The sequence below is a fragment of the Opisthocomus hoazin genome, chromosome 25, assembly GCF_030867145.1.
Source record: "Opisthocomus hoazin isolate bOpiHoa1 chromosome 25, bOpiHoa1.hap1, whole genome shotgun sequence".
In the NCBI taxonomy this organism is placed as follows: Eukaryota; Metazoa; Chordata; class Aves; order Opisthocomiformes; family Opisthocomidae; genus Opisthocomus; species Opisthocomus hoazin.
In genome coordinates this window covers 6,518,845-6,542,707 of record NC_134438.1, presented here as the reverse complement: position 1 = coordinate 6,542,707, position 23,863 = coordinate 6,518,845, and the positions used below count along the sequence as shown (strand labels likewise).

General features: G+C 45.3%; 1 protein-coding gene across 5 annotated transcripts in view; it reads right to left on the bottom strand.

Annotated features, from left to right (window-relative positions):
* Window positions 1-20,723, bottom strand: part of SRPK1 (SRSF protein kinase 1) — a 28,163-nt gene extending 7,440 nt beyond the window's left edge. The window contains exons 1-11 of one of the 5 annotated variants that reach the window (XM_075442893.1): window positions 20,462-20,723; window positions 20,278-20,338; window positions 7,948-8,066; window positions 6,102-6,210; window positions 5,598-5,685; window positions 5,299-5,386; window positions 3,739-3,845; window positions 2,895-3,060; window positions 1,854-1,879; window positions 1,214-1,427; window positions 500-928 (exon numbers count right to left, since the gene is read on the bottom strand). In XM_075442893.1, the coding sequence (XP_075299008.1) occupies window positions 500-928; window positions 1,214-1,427; window positions 1,854-1,879; window positions 2,895-3,060; window positions 3,739-3,845; window positions 5,299-5,386; window positions 5,598-5,685; window positions 6,102-6,210; window positions 7,948-8,066; window positions 20,278-20,338; window positions 20,462-20,723 (1,669 nt within the window). Of the gene's footprint in view, window positions 1-499; window positions 929-1,213; window positions 1,428-1,853; window positions 1,880-2,894; window positions 3,061-3,738; window positions 3,846-5,298; window positions 5,387-5,597; window positions 5,692-6,101; window positions 6,211-7,947; window positions 8,067-11,675; window positions 11,840-20,277; window positions 20,339-20,461 lie in introns of those variants that run through there. The other 4 variants (XM_075442894.1, XM_075442895.1, XM_075442896.1 and 1 more) reach the window with 4 other exon arrangements.
* Between the last annotated feature and the right edge of the window lie 3,140 nt (window positions 20,724-23,863).

Below are 23,863 nucleotides of genomic sequence, written 5' to 3'. Positions count from 1 at the left end.
GTCAGGCTGCATTTCCAGTTCTGGGAAAACATTTACTCATCTCAAGCAACTGAGAGGAGCTACCTGTGCTCCATGTTAAGAACAAATCTATCAGAACACACTGAACAGTACTTATCCCATAATCTAACAGCCAGCAACAATTTGTGAACTTACTTTTCTAATTGTCAATGAAAATCACATAAGCAACACCTGATACAAAGGAGGGGATGTTCCTATACTGAAAAACAACTGTATAGATACTTTGAAAAAGAGTGGGAACACTTATGCATTCATAGTCAAAACTAAGGCACAGCTACAAGTGGAAGCCACAGACAGTGAATGTCTTGGAGTAGGACTGTCAGGTTAATTACTCCTGGCAGGAAAAAAGCCTCACACAGGTGGTGCTGATCACTTCAGCCTACAAAATGGAGGCTCCTATTAATACCCTGATGAAGTGTTGTAACACAACCCTCCCACGTCAGGCAGAAAGGAGCCCCTTCTCCCAGGGTTCCTCTTATACCTTTGTTGTCTGATGGGCTATTATTCTCATTCTCGTCCTCTGAAGGTATCTCTGTCCGGATGCTTTCCTGCAAATGGTTAATCTCCTGCTCATTGAATGCTCTTTCTTCATTGGATGTGGGCTGACACACCATGGAATCTTCTGAAACTAAGGGCACGAATGAGTCCGACATTGCTCCTTGAGGCCTGTTCTCCGAGTCACCGTTACGCTGACTGTAATTACAACTATGGAAGTTCTCCTTCTTCTGTGTATGAGGGTGATCGCCACAGTCATTGGCATTATGAAGGTCATCCTCAAGTCGCACAGACCCTTGATTGCCCGAGTCTGGGAAGTCCGTCATTTGTATCACTCCATTACAATTTATTTCTGTTACACATTTTTCCATGCTGCTTTCCATTAGAATAGATTGCTCTTGTACAACAACTTCAGCTGGAAGAGTGGAAAAGGAGAAGATAGAGTATGTCTAAACAAAGTAACAGCTCCAGCTGCTCAAGGGAGCCCTCTGAAGCAGGCAGTTCTCACAACGTAACTGAACACAACCACTCATTAGTTCAGTTTGTCACAGCAGACCTCCCAGCCTCCTTAGATGGGCAGAATGCAATGCAAACAGGTTAAAAGACAATGGCCACCTCTGGTAAAGGGGCTCACTCTGCTCACGCCAGCGTGAGTGAACAGACAACGCTGTGCCACTTTAGCAGTACTTTAGGTCCATACCTGTCTTTTTGCTGACATTTTCCTCGGGTGGACTAACTTTTGTGAGCATTTCCAGAGGGCTCTGAGCTTCTTCCTCCTCTTCAGGCTGTGTCTGCCCAGGGCTTGCTTCCTTCTCCATTTCCTCTATCTCTTGCATTCGCTTCTCTAACAACTCAGCCTGCCGTTTCTGCTTCTTTTTCAACTTCTTTTTCTTATTCTTTGACATTTTGTCAGCCTACACAGAAGCGAGCAGAGAAATTTGACTTAGCATTTCGTATTTCAATAAATCTAAAATGCATCAAGTTTTAATGTATTTTAGAGCTCAGGAAGCAGTGCAAGATGAGAACTCTGGAGACAGTTCTCCCAAATAAACAGCAGATATTACGGTTTTGGAGCAAAACCTACAGTATTCTCCAAATGAGGGATCTCTGACTCCAGAGAAAACAGTCACCTTCACAACAGACCCTGAGACCACCAAAAAGACTACTGGTCCTGGTGACAGATGAGCAAATACTACTTGCATCTCCAAGACAGCATTGAATCTGATGCCTACGTCTATGACAAACACAAATCACATTTTCCCTTCTGATATACGCTTGCTTTCCCTTAATGCTGACTGCATTATGGAATGATATTTATGCATGAAAACTATTACACTTACTGGTTTTGGCTGTGGTGCAGTGCTCACTGAAAGGGAAAGGCAAATCAGTAAATTAGTATGTTTATACTCAAAAACTGCATCTGCATTCTTAACCTAAGGTAAGCTTTTTTCTATGCAGATTGGTAACAACATGTTAAAGATATCAGCAAGTGTTATTTTGAAGGCTTATTTCTCTACAAAAGTACAGCAAGAATTAAAAAAAAAATTAAATGACTATATGCATAATCAAAATTCCAGATAGCAGACTCGCTTGACTGATATCAACGACTTAAACTTCCTGTCATGCCGCCTCATTTACTGCACGTATTATGCATCTTACTGAAAAGAAAGTGCAAACCAAAACATTCAAATACCAAAGTTAAGGGAGCTTCCTTAAGTTAAGCTATGACAGGCTCAGCTAAATGCTGGTGGTATAAGATTATGGCTGACAGAGCCTTCCAATACACACTGCAGTAGTTCTCGAAAACTACACCCTGGTACAGGTGGATGTTCTGAGGAGGAACACAAGGAACTAGGAACAAGAGAAAATTAGCTCGCAGATCTCTAGGGATGTTAGCATGTCAAGGAAGTGGTTTCTGTTACGGGTTTTTCAGACTTCTGCAAACTCACAATAGGTCCCTGTCGAGATCTTCACTAAATGCATTTCCAGCATCACGCAATGAAAGAAATGAACTTTGAGGAAAATGTGAGAAGTACCTCAGCTCACTTTCACTCCAGCAGTACGCTGAGTGCATTAGCATTTACGCAGTGTGTGCTATTGGAGACTGACTGCCCTACCACTTTACCAGTCCAGATCAGCAGCACTAAAAGCAGGTGCCAGCATGCATGCACCCTCCCCTCCGTTTTTCTTACACAAACGACTGCCTTCCTGATCATCTTTGAGTTACAACTTACAACTACCTTCACAAGTTACAGTTGGCTTTTCAGAGGTTACTTGCATTATTGTTCCACTCTACTCAGTTAGGAAGTTTTCCCTAGTGATATTAATGATGATTTGGGAGTGCAGGGCAGAAATAGCACTGATTTTCAAGAAAAAAGCACCTGCAGAGCCAGATGGGGGGGGAGCCCCAGATCTCTGCCACTCTGTTGCTTCTGCAGCCAGCCTGCGGATATACTTGTTGTTAACGCACAGAAGAATGTTCTCCGGTTTAATATCTGTATGAATGATTCGACATTTTGTGTGCAAGTAATCTAAACCCTGAAGAACCTGCAGGCAGGAGAAAAGGAAATCAATCATTAGAAAAAGCAAAGAATAAGCAAATTGAGAGTGACGTGAAAATGCAAAATTGCCTAAGTTGACCAATGAACCTAGAGGACTTCTGTGTTTGAGAATACTCCAGATTAGAGCTAATGTGATCAGTGGTTACTCCTTGGTTCCAGAAAATACAGATTTGCATTCAGAGTTTAGCTATGAATTTACATTACTGTCTCTCTTTACCCTCATAACTTAACATACCACAGTTGAAAAGCTAATCTTAATACCCTACAACAAAATCATGCTTTCCTCCTGCCCTCCACCTCACACGTAGAAAGATGTTTCTTCTTAGGCCGCCATCCAGTAGGAAGAACAGGTTTCTCTTCCCATCATTAAGCACTGTACTTACTGTGACAGTTTTAAAAAAATACTCAGCACTTATGAGGAATAACCAGGGTAAGAAGAGGTTAAAAGTAAACCCAGCCTCTCTTCATGGTTTAAGTGTCAGAAAGAATTATCTGTAGCAGAGGGTCTTTGCAGTAGAGAAAGCAAATATTAACCCAGGAATGATTTTGTTACGCGAGAGATATACCACTGATTTTTAACTTCTGTTTTCTTGGATCTGAGAAAGATTAGTGGAAGAGTTCTCACTGGGTTGAGGGGAACAGTGCAGTCAGAACTGCAAATTACCTGTTTGATGATCTTTTTGACACAAGGCAGTGGAAGCCCCTGATAATTTGATTTGATGATCCACTTCAGGAGATGATGCCCTAGAACTTCAAACACCATACAGATATCTGGAACTCAGTCAAGGAAAATGATGGACATCCTGACCCAAGGAGCTCTGAATTCCCAGGACTGAGGATCAAAAGAAATCCATACCAGTTAAGTGTTTTATGTGAAAGAACCTTCATTCTTCTGACACAGCTTAGAGAAGCTGCCATCCTTAACATCACCATCCTACCCTACACGTCAGTGTTGTTATCTAAAACCTGAAACAGAGGGATGGAGCTGGTTAGGTCCTAATGCAGCAGTAGCAATCTCCTGCTTTGAGTGGAAGCCAGTTACACAAGCGAGTGTGCATTAGTATTTCCTGCTAGTATTGAGACAGCTTCAAGACAATAACATATATTTGGGAACAGCCAAGGCTCTTGCCCCAGGCAAAATTCGATGCCAGATCTCTCTGTACCAGCACTACCCAAAAAGATAATAAAATTTCCATTTCATAAGTCATCTTCAGAACAATTAAGTTACTTTCTCCACCCTTCCTTGCCTCTTTACCAGCAAAACAAACTTTTGACAAGCCTGGACTTCAGCACTATTTATGTTATCTGCTTTTTGTCTATAAGATCTCAACAGCTACAGTCACTCTAATGACATATTCAGTGTTGTACCTTTACTTTAGAAGCTGAACTTCTAGGAGTTTATTAGGCTGCTTTTCTTTTACACTGGCAGAAAGCATGCACAGGTTTCACAAGAGTGAAGTCAACATTTACTCAGTGCTAGGCACCAGAAAAAAGTTAGTGGGGCTACTGCTTCCTAAAAGTGTTACAATGTTTATAACCTACAGCTCCATTCCTCAAGCAGCCTAGTAATTGTCACTGAATTAAAATCCAAGGTACTGCAAAGCAGAAACGTGCACAAAAGTCCAACTTTCAAATTTTAAGGGCGCATTATTAGGACTTGCCACAAAGCACTGCCTATTAGAAGGCCGTTCACAGAACTACAGAGGATTTTCAAAGCAATACACTTTAAACATCCTAACAATGTTAGTAAAGTTCAAGGTAAGACGCTTCCGTAACTAGAAAACCACCTTATTACCAAGTTATAGACTGCATGTGTTTGCTATTTTTAATTACCGGTCTTCACATTTTGTACGATTTTATTTGAATACCAGGCTGCCTGCAAAATTGAGGAGTTGAGACAGATGGGCTCTCTTTCCACAGAGGTATCTTGGATGGACACTAAACGATTCAGTCCTGGCTCACAAACCAGATGCAGCCAACCCCATCTCTCATGTTGAAAGCATGACTAAGCAGTGCTGTCTCCGTGACTTACACAAATTACGTCAGGCTCAATAGTCATTCTGGATCTGAGCTTAGCAGGCAGCTTGGAGGCAGACAATTCTACAGCAGGTTTCTCTGGGCAATGAAAAGGATGCCTGGCATTGCTTGCCAGCCCCAACACAGCAGCTGCCCAGGGAACTCCCATCTTTATGCAGTTCTCTGCCTTTATTCCACAAAAGGATACGAGAACCATTAACTCCTGAAATCTTGAAGTCGTCTAATAACTGAACAACTCTCTCTTTACTCGGATCATCTGGATCACTGTTGCGGACCTGCAGAGAAAAAGAGGATTAATTTTGTGTTTCTTGATGTAATCACCAGACAAGAATATATTCTGAAGTCGGATCTACTGCACTACTGTTAGGTTCCTGTCCACATTCTTTGCAGTTGGATGATCCAGAAATATCAATTATGTGACTAATGCAAATGCCCCCAAAATGAATTTAAAAAAATAAAAATTGAACCCCACTCTCAGGCACTCACCGATTTTAGCAACTTGATTTCATCTAGTGCTGTTTCTGTGTAGTGCTCTGCACTCTTCACCACCTTCATGGCCACTAATCTCTTCCCTCTACTCATACACGGTAAATTGGAGACTGTTAATATTCACACAAAGAACTTATTCTCCAGGATTATCCTACTTCTTTTGCACATGAGCACGCTATTATTTAATGCATCATGGAAAAATAAGGTTTAAGCACTCATGAACATTGTCTTTGGGTCTCTTTTATAAAACATCCATGTTAGTAATTTCTCATAAAATGAAACAATAGGTCCAAGACTGCTGAACACAAGGGCACTCTTTCCACATATACGGTTCATCCCACTAACTCCCTCCCACACACATGCATGCACAATATCAAAAGAAACTTCTGTGTTAGGATGTGGACAGCTATGTTTTGTGTTTTTATCTAAAAGTAAAAAGATGCTTTCCATCATGCTTGTGCAATGCTGTGCATTCCTGCCAGAAACCCTAAGAGGACTTACTGGGTGTCCCAAGCTAGCCACACAGTGGAGAAGTGGCCCCATCCAAGCTTCCGAACCACATGGTATCGTCCATTAAAGAGATCTCCTATTTTCACGAGGTGATAACCACCTAGAAAAACAGTGGGAAGTTTATATATCAAAAGATGATGCAAGAGCAGGTATGTAGAACAAGCATCACAACTTGAGGCAGACTGATGCGTTTAAATTTTTAATCACATAAACAAATGCAAATGTTTCTCTAACTGGATCTTGCTAGAACAAACATACAGTTTGTTAGGGGAACAGCTGTGAACAGCCCTCTAGCTGGTTGAAAAGATTTAATACAATTGAACTAGAATTACTGACTTTTCCTCCCTTTCAATGTAGGTTACCACTGTGGCATCACAAAAGAGTATTTCCTCAGTGAAAGCATCTGAAGTCTGCTAGGCTGAGCACCTTTGGAAAACACAGCTTACAATGCCAGTAACAGAATCTTACAGCTATGTCAGCATTGTTTTTGCACACTCTATCGTCATAACATGAAAGAGTACCGTACCCAAGATCCCAACGAGTTTCCCTTGCAGCTGCGCTCCTGACTGAGAGGCACTTTGCCATTTAACATCACCAGTGAAAAAACAGGAAAGTCTCCTCCCCGTGCCCCTAATACCTCTCAATTACCGACTATGCAGGAGGATTCCATGACAGAAGCGAAGACATGAAAAGCCAGACAAAGACACAAGGGCACTGGCAGAAAACAGAACAGAGAGAAGAATCTATAATTGGCAAGGCATAAATTTTTGCCAGAACCTGGAATTACACCCTAGATTCCAGGCACTTAACTATTCAGTTGTGGTCAGCAAATACCACCCATGAAATGCATGCTTTGCCAGGAAGATTCCTCTCTCTTGATGGACTGGTTCACAAACAAGACTTAGAATTGCTTCATTATCCATTACTTCATTAGCTGAAGCAGCAGAAGTCCCTTTTCTTCACTCAAAATTTTCAGTTACAGCAGTGACAGCTGCACCGGTCGCTAATTCACACAATGGCTTTCTTCTTCCCACTTGCTTGACAACAAACAAAATCCCACAAATATTTGGGTAGCATGCTAAAAGTAATGTAAATGCTTTGAAGTAAAGCACTGAAGTGTAAGAAACACTACAACTGAAGTTCCCCGTGCTATTTCTACCTTGCATTTTTTTATACACACAAATGGCATTCGTTACATGCTTCTCCCTCTGCCTTATTCAATATATACAATAGTATCACAGAAGTGGTCTTACAAAGTGCTTGGAGGTGGAGTCACACATTCAAGCTTCACCTAATTGATCAGCTAAATTTGTACGATCAGTGTTCTGTAAGTATTTGTTAAAAAAGAGCCTGACCCTTCTGGTATTAAGTTATATACTGTGGTACTTCCATTTGCTCTGTATGTGGAAGACGGTATTTGCAGACACAAAATTATCTGAAGAATGGATGCTAAGATGACGATCTTCAAAAGAAAAGTGAAGAATTTGAAACTGATTTGAAGGATTTGAAAGTGTGCTTTTCCTAACGAAAATTGAATAGAAATTGAATGCCTACTTGCTTTTACCCATTTTGAAAGCCCTCTGACACAGAGGAAAAGCTAACAGCATTAAACACACACATCAAAAACAGCTCTCCAACCCAAAGCTTGACCAACAACAGAGGGAACCTTAGAGAATAGTTTCTCCATTTCAGGTTAGCTTGAAAAATGTTATCATCATCATGCAGTTTCAAAAAACACTTAGAGGGAGTCTATTTTCGTTCTCTATGGTAGATGGGAAATCAAGGGAATTTCTTGATTACACTGAAAATCCTGCAGCTGAAACAGGCAAGTTCTTACCTTTGCAGTAATCATTTGGATCCTCTTGTTCATCGTCGTCTGATCCCAGGATTTCTTCCTCTTGCTCTGGAAGGTCATTCTCCGAATGAGCGGCAGGGCCCCGATGCTGAGTGTTGGGTCTGAAAGAGAACACACTGCATGTCTCTCACACGTTACTCTTCAGTTCAGCGGCTTTCGCTTCACATGAAGGACTGCTGATAATGGAGGAGATGCAATATTCAGCCTTCAGAAAAACTACTTTCACTTTTAAATGCTTTTACTCCTAAACTAGTGTAAAAGTGGATAGAAACAATTTTTCAAAATACACTAGTGAGAAATAAAACTTAGAGCCCCAGATTCACTTTTGTAGTGGAACAAAAAAAAGACCAGACAAGATAGTGAGTTAAAAGCTTAGTGATCCCACCAGAACATTAATCTTTGAACCCTTCTCAGCCTTTCCTTCAGTGAGGACTTTTCTAAAGCAAATTTATGTTTTAAAATGTTACCTCATAAAAACTGAAGATTTAAACGTTGATGAATGTTAAAGACTAATACTCCTTTGGAAAAAAATTAAACCAGTGTTGTAGAACTTGTGCCCTTTGTCCCTTTCACCTTTGAGATCAAACGAAAATTTAACAATCCCTCTGCTTCCAACACTTTAGAACTCTAAAACCCCTCGATTTCTCCTGGTCTCATGCGGTGGGCTGTGTTTTTAGTTCGCCTCTTCTCTGAAGGTCTAAAGTTGGTTACAGTTGTCTGAGCTATGGAGAGGGGGAGTACACAGAGCAGATGTTCGGTAAACCCTTCAGAGAGCTTGTGATTGCAGAGGGATTGAAATCCGGCACCGAGATGGTATTTTTTTTTCACTCCTACATTCATAAATTAAAACCTTAATTTTGTGTGTTTAGATTTTCAGCAAATGTGCTACTCCAAGTTCCTGCTTGTGAAGATCACACTGGCAAAGGCCACCTCATTGCTCTTATGTGTTTAAGGCGTGTTCGAGTTCCCCAAGCTAAAACATATTACTGTCCCCCCGCCCCAACTCCCCCTCCATGGCAGCACACTGCTTACAGCCATACAGCTCACCAAAAGGTAATACTAAAACAGGTAAGTTATTTACTTTACAAAGCATTACAGGGAACGGTTAAATGTCTATACAGCTTAACCTTCAATATCCTTTTGTACAAAGCAAGCATTTACAATGAAAAAAATGCCTATGGCTCATTTGCATTGGGAAGATTTAATGGCAAAGATAATTTAGTGACAGGATATCAACACTAAGCTTTCTCTTCTTCGAAGTATGAGATATTAAAAAAAGCTGGAGTTGTCTGTCCAAGGAGGTAGGCAACCAATATCTTACAGCAGTGACATACAAGCACGAGATAACACTCTTCACAATGAGCTTCCCTGCCAGCATGAATTAGTGGAAGTTTCCTGTATTGAAACTATTGTTCCAGCGAAGCAGCAGATATAACTTGACGCCTTCCACCACCCTGTTTCCAATTCAACTAGTTTTGCTCAAAGAAGGAGTAACTGTTGAGACAGCCATTGGTTATGCCAGTGGAACGCGTTGCCCAGAGAGGTAGTGGAGGCCCCATCCCTGGAAACATTCAAGACCAGGTTGGACAGGGCTCTGAGCACCCTGATCTAGTTAGTGGTGTCCCTGCTCGCTGCGGGGGGGTTGGACTAGATGACCTCTAGGGGTCCCTTCCCACCCAAGACTTTCTATGATTCTATGATATGCTGATGCATGTGGTCTTTCAGATGTGGTTTCTATAGCTTGTAACAGAGTTGGAGCCCTGTGCATCATAGCATGGCCATAACTAACTAATCTTAATCCATGGGACAAATTTAATATTTCCATTCTGAGTAGTTATACAGCAGAACAAATGTTCAGCATTTACCTACTACACATGCACTCTGCTGAGACTTCATACATTAAATACATTACTACACATTAAAACTACAGCCATCTTATGTATCTATGGAGCATGAAAAGAAATTACCCGTTCCAATCTGATTATATGACTAAATTTGTAGCCATTCACAATCTCGAAGTGAAGTTCATTAAAGCAGAGGAGCTACAAAGGTCATCCCGGGCACAACCAAACCACCCGACATTTACTTTCAGTCTGTTGTCAGAGCTATTAAGTCATGCTGATTTTTGAATTCAGAAACAGATAAGCAACACAGATTAGTAGTCTTGAAGCATAAAGTAAGACTGTCAGTCAGTCCATGCTGCTGCTGCCAGGCTAATGAGACATTTATTAACAACCCCCATAGCTCCATCCAGCCCCAAGATCTCTAGCACTTACACATTTTCCCCTGTGAGACACAGGATTACAGGTCGGGGGTAGGAACAAGGAAACCCGAGGGGCAAAAGAAAGTCTTTGAGGTCAAAAAGCTACTTTAAAACTGCTGCACTTCTTTGGGGACATGCGAGCTACAAATAAAGCCGCAGACCATCCCCAAATTAAGAGCAGGGAGCAAAGGCAAGCAAGGGCCACGGACAGAATGGCTGAAGGGGAGACAGGATGCTCGCATGTAACAAATCCTATAGACAGGGCAAAGAGAACCAGAACGCAGAATGGGATAGAAAGGAGAATTTAAACCCAGCAGCCACACCCATAGCATAAATAGTAGAGAGTAATTCTGCCCAAAGCTGTTTCAAGATTTTCACTTTTGTAACTGCGCAGGATGCAGGAGATTAGAACAGATTCAAAAGAAAAGTCATTGTAAGAACCACTGATGCAGACAGAAACATCACGCCATTCTGCAGTCCCAATGCTTTTCAATAACAGTAATTTCATGCATCAAGGAAGAAGTTACTGGAAGCACTAAACCCCGTTCCCTTGGAAGCTTTCTGCACCCCTCCTAAGCAGGGGCTGACGAATCATGCTGACAACCTCGTACGTGACACACCCTGTAGTCTGCATCCGAGTCTGTCCTGGGGATCCGCAAGCATTTCACTCCTATATTATAAACTATTATACAAACTAATGTGATAGTGAGCCTTATTCAGGTCACATACGTTTCTACAGTGCTATTTCCTTTATGAAATCACCTCCGAAACACACCTCATTCCTTTGCCTTCCTGTGAAAATTCATCAGATATTATTACATCCCACCACCTTCTTCCCCCAAAAGTGACCATGTCAACTGCAGATATGGATTAAGAGAGACTTAATCAGTGCAGAATATGTATTAATATCAAAGAAAAAACAGATAGACAAAACCACTACCCTCAGCTGTTTGCTTTGCTCACACAGACAGTACCGTAAAAGGCACAAAAGGCTGCGAAAGATAGCAGAAAAATCCATACTTGGTATTTCAAGATGACAGCTCAAACAGCTGTCAGCAATATTGCAAAATGCAGATAAAATATATAAAGAGCCTATGAAAAACGGTTAATAGTTTAGACATTAAAAAATCAAGTGTTCTAGGGTACTTTTTCTTACAGCCACATCTGTTCTACTTAGGAACACCTTGATCACGTTTTACTTTTGCTCTCTCAATGTGCTAATTAATCATCAGAATTAACTGGGTTTGCAGGGTCTCTACAACTATATAGCAACATTTTACTTAAGGAAAACAATGTGGAACAGCAACGCTAAGTCAAAATGCTAGATCTTTTAAGGAATCTGTGTGAAACCGTACCTAGAGACCCTCCCAAAAGTCCTTATTCTCTCAGGAATGCCTGAAGAACTGCAAATTCACAAGACAAAAAAGAAAAAAAGAGGGTAACCTACCTGCATGAAGCACGGCCTCCCATTGATAATGCTATTCCCGAAGACAGGCCAATAGTTTTCGACAGAGCCATTAAAAATCAGCTGCCACGCTGCCCTGGAAGCGGGGGGGACATCAACGGCAGACGGAGGGGCTGGTTCTTGCCGAACGCAGCGCAGCTTTGTGCGGAGCGAGGGGGAAGAGGGATTTGCCTCCACCACCTAGCTGCAGCTGCACAGCACTGCATTGCAGGTACGCGGCCTTGCAGCAAGGCTGGGGGCTGCCGTCAGCTCACCTCTCTGCAAATTCTGTCATGGTAGGGGCTGAGCATGAATAGATTCATCTCCTCCTCTTGATGTTTACCTGTCTCAGCCTTCCCTCTAATGAAATTAGAAATTCAGCAAGATACTCTGTTTCATCTTGCTGAACAAGCCGGTTTTATTTGCCTATTCAATAGTCCACTGGATTCAAAGCTGGGATGAAGACACGGATCAAGGTAATTGCCGACAGTCCAACCCTTCTGATACAGAAATGCTGGTACAATCACACGGGAGAGAAAGGGCGTTCAAAGTAAAAGTCGATTTTCTGAAGCAATTCCAAACCTCCCCACCCAGAGTTACAAGAAAAACTAATCCTTTATGTTTAAAAGTAACAAAAAAAGTAGGAGAAGGAGTCAAATTTTCTCTAAAAAGGTGAGCCGACTATTTTTCACAGCAGCAGGCACTTATCATCCACCAATGATGCAGAAGAATTAACCAGCCATTTCCTGTGCCTGTTTATCCTACTGGTTTATGTAAGCGACAGGGGAAACAAGTCAGCAACACTATGACATAGCAACTAACAATTCAGAGATTTTTCTCCGCTACAGAGGACTGTGTATTAGTGAAAGACACTCTGAAGCTGGCTCTGCAGTTTTAAACCAAGAAGTTCAAAGAAGAACTGGATTCATCCCACTGGACATCTAAATATATTTTCACCTTAAAAGCTCACTGAAGTTTGAACATCCTTTTAACAGTTTCGCATTGTCAAACCTCTTCATATTAGAAGAGGTGCTAACAACATGCAAAATTTTCCACTGTAGACAAGATTTTGCTTCACGTTCTTTGAATGTATCGCCTGACAACTCTGCTCACCTCTGCAATGCACAGCAGGGACAGTAGCAGTTAACAAAGGTTTCAGCCACGAACTTGTTCCTTACAGAAGGTGTTCAAAGAGTTTGGAAAAAACTACTTTTCTATTCTCTTGCCAGTTTCCAATAGAATCGCTTATCTAGCCTGCACACTAAAAATAAGGTAAAAAACCATTAAGAAGCCTTGACTGCACATGTGTTCTTGCAGATTTGCACCGAGGCAGATCAACATCAGCAGGAGGACGAGATGATGGGAGACTGCAGCCATGCCCGTCAGTGCAGACAGTGGCATGAAAAAGCAGTGTTCTTCATGCCGTGCAGCGGCACCCGCACGGGCTCCTTCGCTGTTCTCTATAAATTACTAGCCAATCCATCACAACAGCCAAGTCTCTACATGCAACTCCACCGATAAACTCCGAACTCGTTGTCTCCACCCCTGGTAACTTACATAAAACACTTAAGAGAGGTGCTTGGTTCTCTTATGTAAGAGCGACTTCTTCAAACCTGCTTTGTACAGGTAACTGGTACTTTTCCTTGCCCCCAAAACAGCGGAAATACTGTCCACGCTGCCCACCTACCTGCTTTGAAGGGATACAAAAGCAGACCCCTTCCACCCTCTAGCAAGGAAGGCAGCAGGCATTTAGTCCAAATTGCTTTTCACACCTATCATCCTTATATATGTGCTAACAAAAAAAAAAGATACTCTCCTTTTTCCTCCTCTTCACCTCAGTTTGCCAGTCCCTTGCTATGTGCAGAGCTGACGCCCGCCTGTAGGAAACCGAAGACAATTGCTTTCCTAAATGATTTTTAAGCCACCTGCAGCACAATCTTTATAAACATTGTCATTCCTTATTTCAGAGCTCAGCTTACACGTGTGAAACATCCCCAAACAGAATTCCATTCACAGAACTTCAGACTGATGACAAATCCAGCTTATACTGTAGCAGACACAGATCAGTACTGTAACACGCTCCGGGATTCTCGCTGCAGGAAGCGTTGCTTTCCACCTTAACCATCCAGCCAACGATTTCCAGGGCTGTACAACCACTGCAGCGAGATCCCGCTTCAAGTGCTGTTAAGGATTCCTTGTTTTCATGGGGGAAGAGGAAAAAAAAAAGCTCCATATGGCATGGTGAAAAGCCAGGATTTAAAATCTCTCTCCCATTTTCAAATCTGTGCATCAAGACAATGTCTCTTTAAGGGAAGTATGCTTGCCAGACTGCATCTCATTACTCTTCCTTAGTGTGCCTGCAATTTCAAGATCATGTTAAGGCACATCTAGTCAGAATGTCTGCTTCTGGTGCCAGCCTCCAACAAGCTTACATGCAGATCTGCTGGCAAACCTAGCATTCGATAAATATTGCAACTGTTTAGACGCGAACTTTCAGTACAAATTCAGATCTGAAACTATGCACTTTACCTTTCTGCTCAAGAAATTTTGAAGTATTTGAGGGGATTCGGAGGAATTATAACTCGTATGTTACAGGGGACTTACGCATCATAACCCACATTATTTTGTAACTACATGCAGTTCATTCTCTCTTCCACCCCTATTTTTCTGAGTAAAGAACTGGCATTTTCTGCCAGCGTGGCAGATCCTCAACACTTGCTGCTGTAGCCCAGCCCTCCCAGAGCTACCCGAGTACCACTGTCAAAAACTTCAGAGGACTGAAGATGGTCGAACACTTAGCTTTGAAAGAACGGCGCTCAGAGGCACCAGGACATACTTCTGTTCAGTAGATCACTGGCAGTTCAGTCTGAAAGTAATAACGAATTTCACAGGAGAACAGTACTAATGTACACATAACAAAGGCAATCAAGTTTCTTGCTCCCCATGCCCACTCCCCCACACAAGCACTTCAGCTGTTTGTGGAACCGTCTGCTATTCCAGCTATTACAAACCAAGGGACTTCCATGGAAACCAGCAGATCTTCTGCTGTGTCCTGTCAGTCTGATAATCACTTCTGTATGTAAATGAAAAAATCCTGTGGGCGATGCATTCTGACTCTACCTTAAACTTATATTCAAAATACTTACGAAAGACGTAGGCCTGATACTAATTATGAAAGACAAGTGAGGAAAACATAATCCCAGATCTTGATCCCAGGCACAGTTTTGAACAAGGAAGATGAGGAAGAACCCAAGAGGGCTGTCAGAACTCCAGAGCTCCTCAAAGACAGCAGGAAAGTGATACAAACAAGACATGCAATAACGAACTGCAAAGTATCAGACTCTGTGAGGAATTTCCTGCTCTCCAGACTACATAGATGGGAAAAATACCAACTTTCTTGTTCCTCTTCACAGGAATTCTATCAAGGAGGAAGAAAGAAGCGAGGCTTCACTTCATGTCAAGAGTCAGGCCAGAAAATTGCAGATAACTAAACCAGCTTCTTGAAAATACTGAATACTTCATGCATTTGGGATGAGGCAGAGGAAGCGAGACAGCGGTGCTGTAGCAAGTCAGCGCTACCACTGCTCTCTCTCCAGGACCACAGGGAGCGGAAGCAACTATTGAAAGTCCTGTGAAAATAAATCTCCCCCCCACTCAGTAAAGCCTGCAAAAAAGGATTAAATAAATCACCAGTGCGCGCAGAGTTAGAACAAAGTACTTCATGTACATTTTTTAGAACAAGTCACAGACTGCAACGGTACACAGAATCACAGGGGGTAGGAGTTGGAAGGGACCTCTATGGGTCACCCAGTCCAACCCTCCTGCCCAAGCAGGGTCACCCAGAGCAGGCTGCACAGCACCGCGTCCAGGCGGGGCTGGAACATCTCCAGAGAAGGAGACTCCACAGCCTCCCTGGGCAGCCTGGGCCAGGGCTCCGTCACCCTCAGAGGGAAGAAGTTCTTCCTCCTGTTCAGACGGAACTTCCTGTGCTTCAGTTTGTGCCCATTGCCCCTTGTCCTGTCACTGGGCACCACTGGCAAGAGTCTGGCCCCGTCCTCCTGACACCCACCCTGCAGATATTTGTAAATACATATTAGGTCCCCTCGCAGCCTTCTCTTCTCCAGGCTGAACAAGCCCAGCTCCCTCAGCCTCTCCTCGTAGGAGAGATGCTCCAGTCCTCCCTCCTCATCCTCGCAGCCCTCCGCTGGACTCTGTCCAGTAGCTCTTCAACTTTCTTGAACTGGGGAGCCCAGAACTGGACAGAGTACTCCAGATGAGGCCTCACTACGGCTGCCGTTACCTTTGTAGTCATTCATGCTTACAGTAAGAAAATGTTCTGCTTTGAGGCACAATCGGATCAACACCCCTCACACAGAACTGCTGGGTTTGTGCATGAGTAGGCCAACTTTTCCTGGAACATAAAACACACTGCTGAAGCAAGACACTGGACTGGATAAAACAGCATTATCACCTGGGCCTGCCAATGAAATACCCATTAACTACGTATCATACAGACTTGTAGCCTGGATCTAATACTATGCTTATTATCTTCATTTCAGAGAAAATGAGCTGTAACAGAAATATTCATTTTCTTGTCTTGTTTCTCTAACTGCTTTGAATCTGCATGGGAGTTTTAGCCCAGTTTTTAAATCCTCAGTCTTCATCTCAGTACTAACCTGAGCGTCCTTTTTTCCTAGGACAAAGAGAAAAGTTTGAGCTTCTAAGGCTTTGTCACATACAATGTAGACAGAAAAAAAAGCCACAGTATTTTACTGGCAATTATGGTCTAACAGTCACACGTGCCCGATTCCATTACAAATTACCAGAGTCATTGGTAAAGTACATCTATATTTGTATTTCAGTTCAAATAGAAGCTTCTATTTTCAAACAGAAGCAAAATTTTGAAGTAAATCCCTGATCTTCCTCACGCACTGGGCTTCCGTTCACATAGTGCAACAGTCCTACAGAATAGGAAGTTAATCTCTTTTAAAGGAAACCACGTAGATGGCATGCTGCAGCATTACTTCAGCCAGGAATGGATGCTCTGTCCGCCCTAGAGCTAACCGAAAGCAACACTCTCCTCCAGAGAGCACACAGAGCCTTCAAAAATCAAGCTTGCAATGCGTCAGCCTGCACTGCTTCCTACACAGACACTACCTTACCACACCAAGGCGTTACAAGCACACACGTGGCCTGGTCGGTGCTACGGGACCCACAAAGCAAGCAGCAGCCACCTCGTGGCGGGTGAAAGGCTGGCCTGGTGGGACACCCATCGCTCCTTCCTCCTGCCGCCTTCACGGGCATCCCCACCCAACGCAGCTCACGAAACTCCAGAACACGGGAATTGTGGTTTCAGTTCCCTAGAAGTCACACGAGGAAAACAAGCACAAGAAGTGCTCCCAGGAAAGCGTGGTGCAGCTCCCCCACCTTCCTAAGAACCAGTGCAAATACGATGGCTAACACGTGTCTACCAACGCCGAACTCCAAAGAGGTTAGGAACTGCTTCAAACAAAGAACCACAAAAGTCTTCTGCATGTTTGACAACTGGGCAAAAATAACTACCTGAACACACCTCACCAGATACAGCTGTCCCAAAAGTTTACAGTCTCAGTTATCAAAGTTTTAGTAAGGAAAAAAAGCTTGCAAGCCTACAAGTTCCTTTTTTAAAGACAGGCTTTCTGGAGTGCCTTTGGATATCAACTGACTGTTAGTGCCCGAGATATTCACACCTCACAAAATGATAAAATTAATACATCACGTACTTCCCAGTTAGCTTTCAGCAAAGCTATCTTTTGGCAGCAACACACAACTCAGTAGCCCACGTACCAAACTCCCTATGCTTTATTAGCAACTAAAGCTTTGACATGCGTATTTCCTGACATATTCTAAAGTAAAAGGCCAAGTTGCCTCTCATTTTCTAAAAATAATTTAGATTAAAGCAATTTTAATTCTAATTCCTTGCTATTTTTGATGGAAAAGACAGAGATAAGAAACTGAAATCAATGCTCCATTCTAGGCCACAAAGCAACCCAGCGATAGTCAACATTAGAACCTGGATCTGCCTGTATCCAGGCTTGCTTTTTGTGCCTCCACAGCGTTCAGCTGCCACTCTCCCTGTCCTCCCTTCTCAGTTCTCACAGAAATGGGAGCTGGGCAAAGGTACACAACCACAATAATCTTCCAGCTCCACAATGGCAGACCAGGGTCCGACAAGCAGGCTAGGCAAGTAGAAACTTCCTAAGCAAAGATTTGAGACCGCTGGTTTAATGATTCTTCCAGATTACCAAAAGATTCAGGGTAGTTTTACTGCAGAGGCAAGACACAGGCACCTCACCTTTGCACTACCAAGAAACTTTGCCTGCTCTCTTTCTGCAGAAGAGCATGTCAGGATAAATGTACTCGCTCCTTCACTGATACCAAATAAGGCTTTTAATATGGGAAGAAATGGGAACATCCTGAATTTGCAGAAAATGAAGAACCTGGTTGACCTTTCTTTAAAAAAAAAACCCCACTTCTCTCAGACATGGAACCGTAATTAGTATTTACAAGGGTTTTCTGCAGATAACAAGTTTAGGCTGGTCTTGTCAACACAAATAGCAGCAATTTTAACTACTGAATGATGACAAAAAAGATAACTTCTCAGTTTTGTACTATACACGGTCCATTTTGATTATTTTGACCTTTCCAAGTGGTTTTTTTTCTGTTTTTCATTGGGTTGATAGTGAAACTTAAAGCAGGTGTAGTTCATTTCCAAAGTGAAAGATATTTTGAACCGCTTTAAATCCCTTCAGAACATTCTTTGCATTTTTATACTTACCCATAATAAGATAATTCCTAACACTTACCAGCCTTAACCTTTTAAAAATCAGTTGTTTCATACTTTTTACTGCCCTTCAGATAGAAACACTTACATGTGTGTGATCTAACCAACTACGACAGAAAATCAGATGTTAAAAGGACATTCCATGTGCTTTCAAGTTCAGATTTGATGGAAAATGTCTTGCAACAACCCAGTTAAGCTTATTTTAGAAGATTTAACTAGAGCAGCTTTGTATTTAAATAGCATAAATGTCGTGGAACTGCACCTAAAGTTAGAGGCTGACACTGGGTTCTTTTTGTTGTACGACGTAAAGCATAAAGTATTGCACAAGTTTCTTTAAATTCTGAGGTAGGATCATAAATGTATGGTACTAGAAAACAGAGCTAAAGTGTAAAATTTAAGAAGACAAACACAGCATTTTACAAATAATATGGTTTTCCACTCAAACCAAGCCTAGCAGCAAAATCAGCAGCTAACCAGCAGTGCAGTTAACCTGTTCTGGCTACATGGTTAAAAAAGATTTTTTAACAAAACCTGCCAGCACTGCAAGGTATCATTCAGCAGCCTCAGGATTTACACAGAAATCAATCTTCCCAACTGCAGCTGTGGACTCTATTAGCAGTCAGTATTGTTTGCCTGCAGCTGGAAATGGAAAAAAAGAAAGGAGCAGGTACAGAACTGAACAATGGATTACTGATTCAGAAATTAGGACACAGATGATACTATAGAAAGGATACTGTCCTAATGCTATCTTCAAGAGATACTAGGACCATCTACAAAATAGCACGGAGACATAACGCACATCTCCCAAAGAGTTTAGTTAATGCTCTTCACCCCTCAGAAGCCCTGCCTCAAAACAACTGAATCTTTGCTGAAGACAGTTAACCAGAAAAAAATTCAGAAACCTTATGATTTGTCCAAGGAAGTGACTAAGAAAGCTCTACTCCAGGGCTACAAAAAAACCCCTCCAACTCCCACCCACAAAGCTTACTTACTAAACCTTTGGTTCCTAGGCACCAGCGAGTATAAAACCTCCTGAGGCACCAGAGGTTTTCCACAAATCATCAGCATTTTATTCAGCACACAGAGCCGGCTCTAGGATTTACATCACCTTTCACTAGAAAGGAATCCATGACTAGGACTGAATGCAGTGCTCAGTGCAGTCTGGTGGGAGCCATTGTTTAGTATTTACTCCAGATATTTTAATTTTTATATCTGCATCCAAAAGTTCCCCACATACAGAAACTGGTGAGATTCCTGCTGTAGGAGAGAAGCCACACGAGAGCACCAAAGTTAGAGGAAGCAGTAAACAACGCAACACAGCGTTCTTATGGCAAGATCAAAAAAACAAAAGAAAGAAAGAAAAGCGAGGGGGGAAGAGAGTCAGGAGAAGCTGGTTCCTATAGCCAGCTCGGGAGGCTCCAGAGAGGAGAGGGGACGATGGAAACCCCACCGGGCACGGCCCGGGGCCGAGGGAAGGAGCCTGCGAGGACGCAGGGAACGGAGAGGCCTCCTCACGCACCAGCCCGCCAAGAAACCGCGGCGGGGGACGGCGAGGAACCGCCGAGTCCTGGGGAAACTCGGCCCCGGCGGAGAGCAGGGCGGCAAAACCCGCCGCGAACCGCGCCTTCAATTAAACCCGCGTTAAAAAACCCGCCTTACAGCCCGAAGGGCTGGCCCGGCCGGGCTGGGCAGCCCCTGCGCCGCGGGGAGCGCCGGGGGTAACAAAGAGGCGGCGGTGCCGGCGGGAGCCGCCGCCTGAGGGAAGCCGGGGGCCGCACTTACTTCCTCTGGGCCTTGTCCTTCTTGGCTTTGGTCCGCTTCTTTCGGGCCTGCAGCGCCAGCACTGAGGGAGAGAAGGGGAGAGGGCCGTGAGGGGCGGCGGGGAGGGGGGGGGGGCATGGGGCCGCCCCGATGGCGGGGAAGGGGGGGGGGGGGGGGAGGGGAACGGATACCGCGCGCCGCTCACCCTTTCGCTCCATGGCCGTCAGCGCCGGTAGCCCCGGGTGCCCCGCGCGCATGCGCGCCAGGCCGGGCCGCGCCGGGCGGAGCATGCGCGGCTTCGGCACCTTCGCGCACCACCCCGCGCCCGCGGCCTCGCCCTCGCTGGTGGAGCCGCTGGAGCTGGAGTAGTGAGGGGAAACCGCGCCTCCGCGCTGCCAGCTGCGCCCCCGCCCGCCCGCCGCGGGGCGGTGCTCTCCGGGCGGCGGGGCCGCTTCCGGCAGCGGCATGGCGGGCAGCGGGACTGAGCCGGGGGAGGGTCGGGCGCCGCGCGGGTGACGGAAGCCCCTCCCTCCGCGGCTGTGACGTCAGCGCCGCGCTCTTGTGACGGGCGTTCGGGAACCCCGCTGCGGCCTCGGGCCTGCAGCCACGGGATGGCGGGCGCGGGTCGGGAGCGCGCAGTTAGCGGGGTGGAACGGCCGCTGCAGGCGGAGTCTGAGCGTCGGTTCGGAGTTAGCCAGGAAGCGCGGTCAGGCCGGCGCTGGGCGGGCAGAGCCCGGGCAGACACAGTCACGGGATGATCCCAGAATCCCGGCGTGGCAGGGGTTGGCAGGGCCCTCTGTGGGTCACCCAGCCCAACCCCCTGCCCAAGCAGGGTCACCCACAGCAGGCTGCACAGCACCGCGGCCAGGCGGGGCTGGAATATCTCCAGAGAAGGAGACTCCACAGCCTCCCTGGGCAGCCTGGGCCAGGGCTCCGTCACCCTCAGAGGGAAGAAGTTCTTCCTCATCTGCAGCTGGAACCCCCTCTGCTTCAGTTTGTGCCCATTGCCCCTTGTCCTGTTGCTGGGCACCACTGAAAAGAGTCTGGCCCCGTCCTCCTGACACCCACCCTGCAGATATTTAGAGGCATTTCTAAGGTCCCCTCTCAGCCTTCTCTTCTCCAGGCTGAACAAGCCCAGCTCCCTCAGCCTCTCCTCGTAGGAAAGATGCTCCAGTGCCCTCACCATCCTTATAGCCCTCGCTGGACTCTCTCCAGTAGCTCCTCATCTTTCTTGAACTGGGGAGCCCAGAACTGGACACAGCACTGCAGATGGGGCCTCCCCAGGGCAGAGCAGAGGGGGAGGAGAACCTCCTTCAACCTGCTGGCCACACTCCTCTTGATGCACCCCAGGATCCCATTGGCCTTCTTGGCAGCCAGGGCACGCTGCTGGCTCATGGTCACCCTGTCGTCCCCCAGCACTCCCAGTCCCTCTCCCCAGAGCTGCTCTCCAGCAGGTCAGCCCCAGCCTGTACTGGTGCCTGGGGTTGTTCCTTCCCAGGTGCAGGACCCTGCCCTTGCCCTTGTTGAACTCCATCAGGTTCCTCTCTGTCCAGGTCACGCTGAATGGCAGCACAGCCTGCTGGTGTGTCCACCACACCTCCCAGTTTGGTGTCATCAGCAAACTTGCTGAGGGTACACTCTAACTCTTCATCCAGGTCGTTGATGAAGAAGTTGAACAAGACTGGGCCAGCTACTGACCCCTGAGGAACCCCACTAGTTATAGGCCTCCAACGAGACTCAGCGCCGCTGGTGACAAACTTCGGAGCTCTGCCATTCACCCGTGTTGCAGGGTGGCTGTGCGCTCACTGTGGGAAACCGTATAACTTGAGACAGAACAGCACTGTCTCGTGACCCTGAAGGATCATCCTGCGCCTCCCTCCTCTGCTCTCATGGGATAAGCTGTTTTCACACATCCAGCTGCAAAAGATCCTGGAAAACAGCAACCGTGAACTGGCATTCACAAAGCCACGAACCCAAAGCTGACTGGCTCTAGTAACTATTGTGTTAGTATAGAAGGTATTCACTTGAGCAGTAAAATGATTCTGATCGAGCACAAGATTGGGGTCCGTGAAGTCACTCACCACACTCACCTCGGAGCGTTGGCCGGTTCTGTTCCCATCGGCAGTTTTGCTTAATGCTGTTCCGCTCCTAGACCGCCCCGGCTCTGTTACTGTCTATTTTTTCTGCCAGGTTTCTCTCTGGGATTCTCCCCCAGTTCCAGCTGGGAAGCCAGCATGGGGACTCGTGGCCATCTGCTGCATCTGCTCTGCTTCTGAGGGCCGGGACACGGTGTGTTGAAGCGTGCCCGAGAGCAGGGCCCCTCGGCATCGGGGTGTAAATATTTCTGTGGATAGGCCGGGGGGGGTGTGCGCAGTGCCGGAAGATGGAGAAATCCTTGTCATAATTCCTCGTTGTTGCTGTGTTCCTCGCCACAAGCAGGAGATGTTCAGCACCTCTGTCCGCTCTCCTGCAGAGTTCCAAGGCAGAACCTAGCACACGATTTAGTGATGATAACGCAACAGAGGGGGGCAAATTCCAACCTGGGCACAACCGCGGCATTCAAGGTAACGTTTTGCTGAAAAGACCTGAAGCTCGATGGACTCCCCCTCCCAGCACTGCACAGCAACTTCCCACCTCAAAGAACTCACGATACAAAATGACCCCAGAAGCGATTATAATCTCAATTTAGAGGTAGCCGACCTGCTGTCCCGTATTTGCAATAAATGACTCATGCGGTTGGATCTAGCAAGGCACCTGCTCACACCTGCCGCGCCTACTGACCGCTCTGTTCTGTACTTCCACTGGCCTAGGCCGGGTTTCTTCATGTGATGACATCAAAGACGGCACGCAGCCAGATTTGGAAAGCCAGCCAGCGAAGCAAGCGTGCAGATGGGTATCATATTCCCTCCAACAGTAGCTGCCACCCTTGTCTGAACGAGGAGCCTCATGCAGAGGTCTCCTACAGAAGCAAGATATTACTGAGCGTCTTCATGCTTGCCCAGTTTCTCCCAGGACTCTTCTAATTTGGGATGGAAAAACACAGTCTGGGGTAGCATCCCTCAGAGGGCTGCTGAGCCAGGCCTACACCAAGATACGCTCATCTTTCCACAACCAGCCTGGCACTAATTTTTAAAGCAGAATAAATACCCCCAAACTATGCTCATACATAACTGGTTTCTCTGGTCCCTGCTTCAGCCACGCTCTGCGTGACTCCTGAGGTTCCTCAGCTGCTTTCTGTCTCCTGAAGCCATTTCTGCACTGGAGTAATACGTTAATAAAAAGACAACAGGGTCAGGGGTGGTTATACACGCTTTGCACCATCTGCAATGATAACGTGCGTGTTTGGGGATCTGTATCCTGGAATTCAGAGCAGTGGAAGAGCTGCCGGGGTTTCTGCAGCGTGCCCTGCCAGGAAAACATCGTGGCATCACGCTAGCTGGGAAGGACATAAAAAAGCTGCTGTGTGCACAAAACAACAGCAATCGTTGCAACTAGGTCAGGTAAGAACGTCAAGCTGACCACAAACGCACGATTACAGACAGAGGCTTTTGAACTCTGACTTCTGTGGCTTTTTAGAGGTATAGGTGGAGTCCCTGGCCATGAAGTA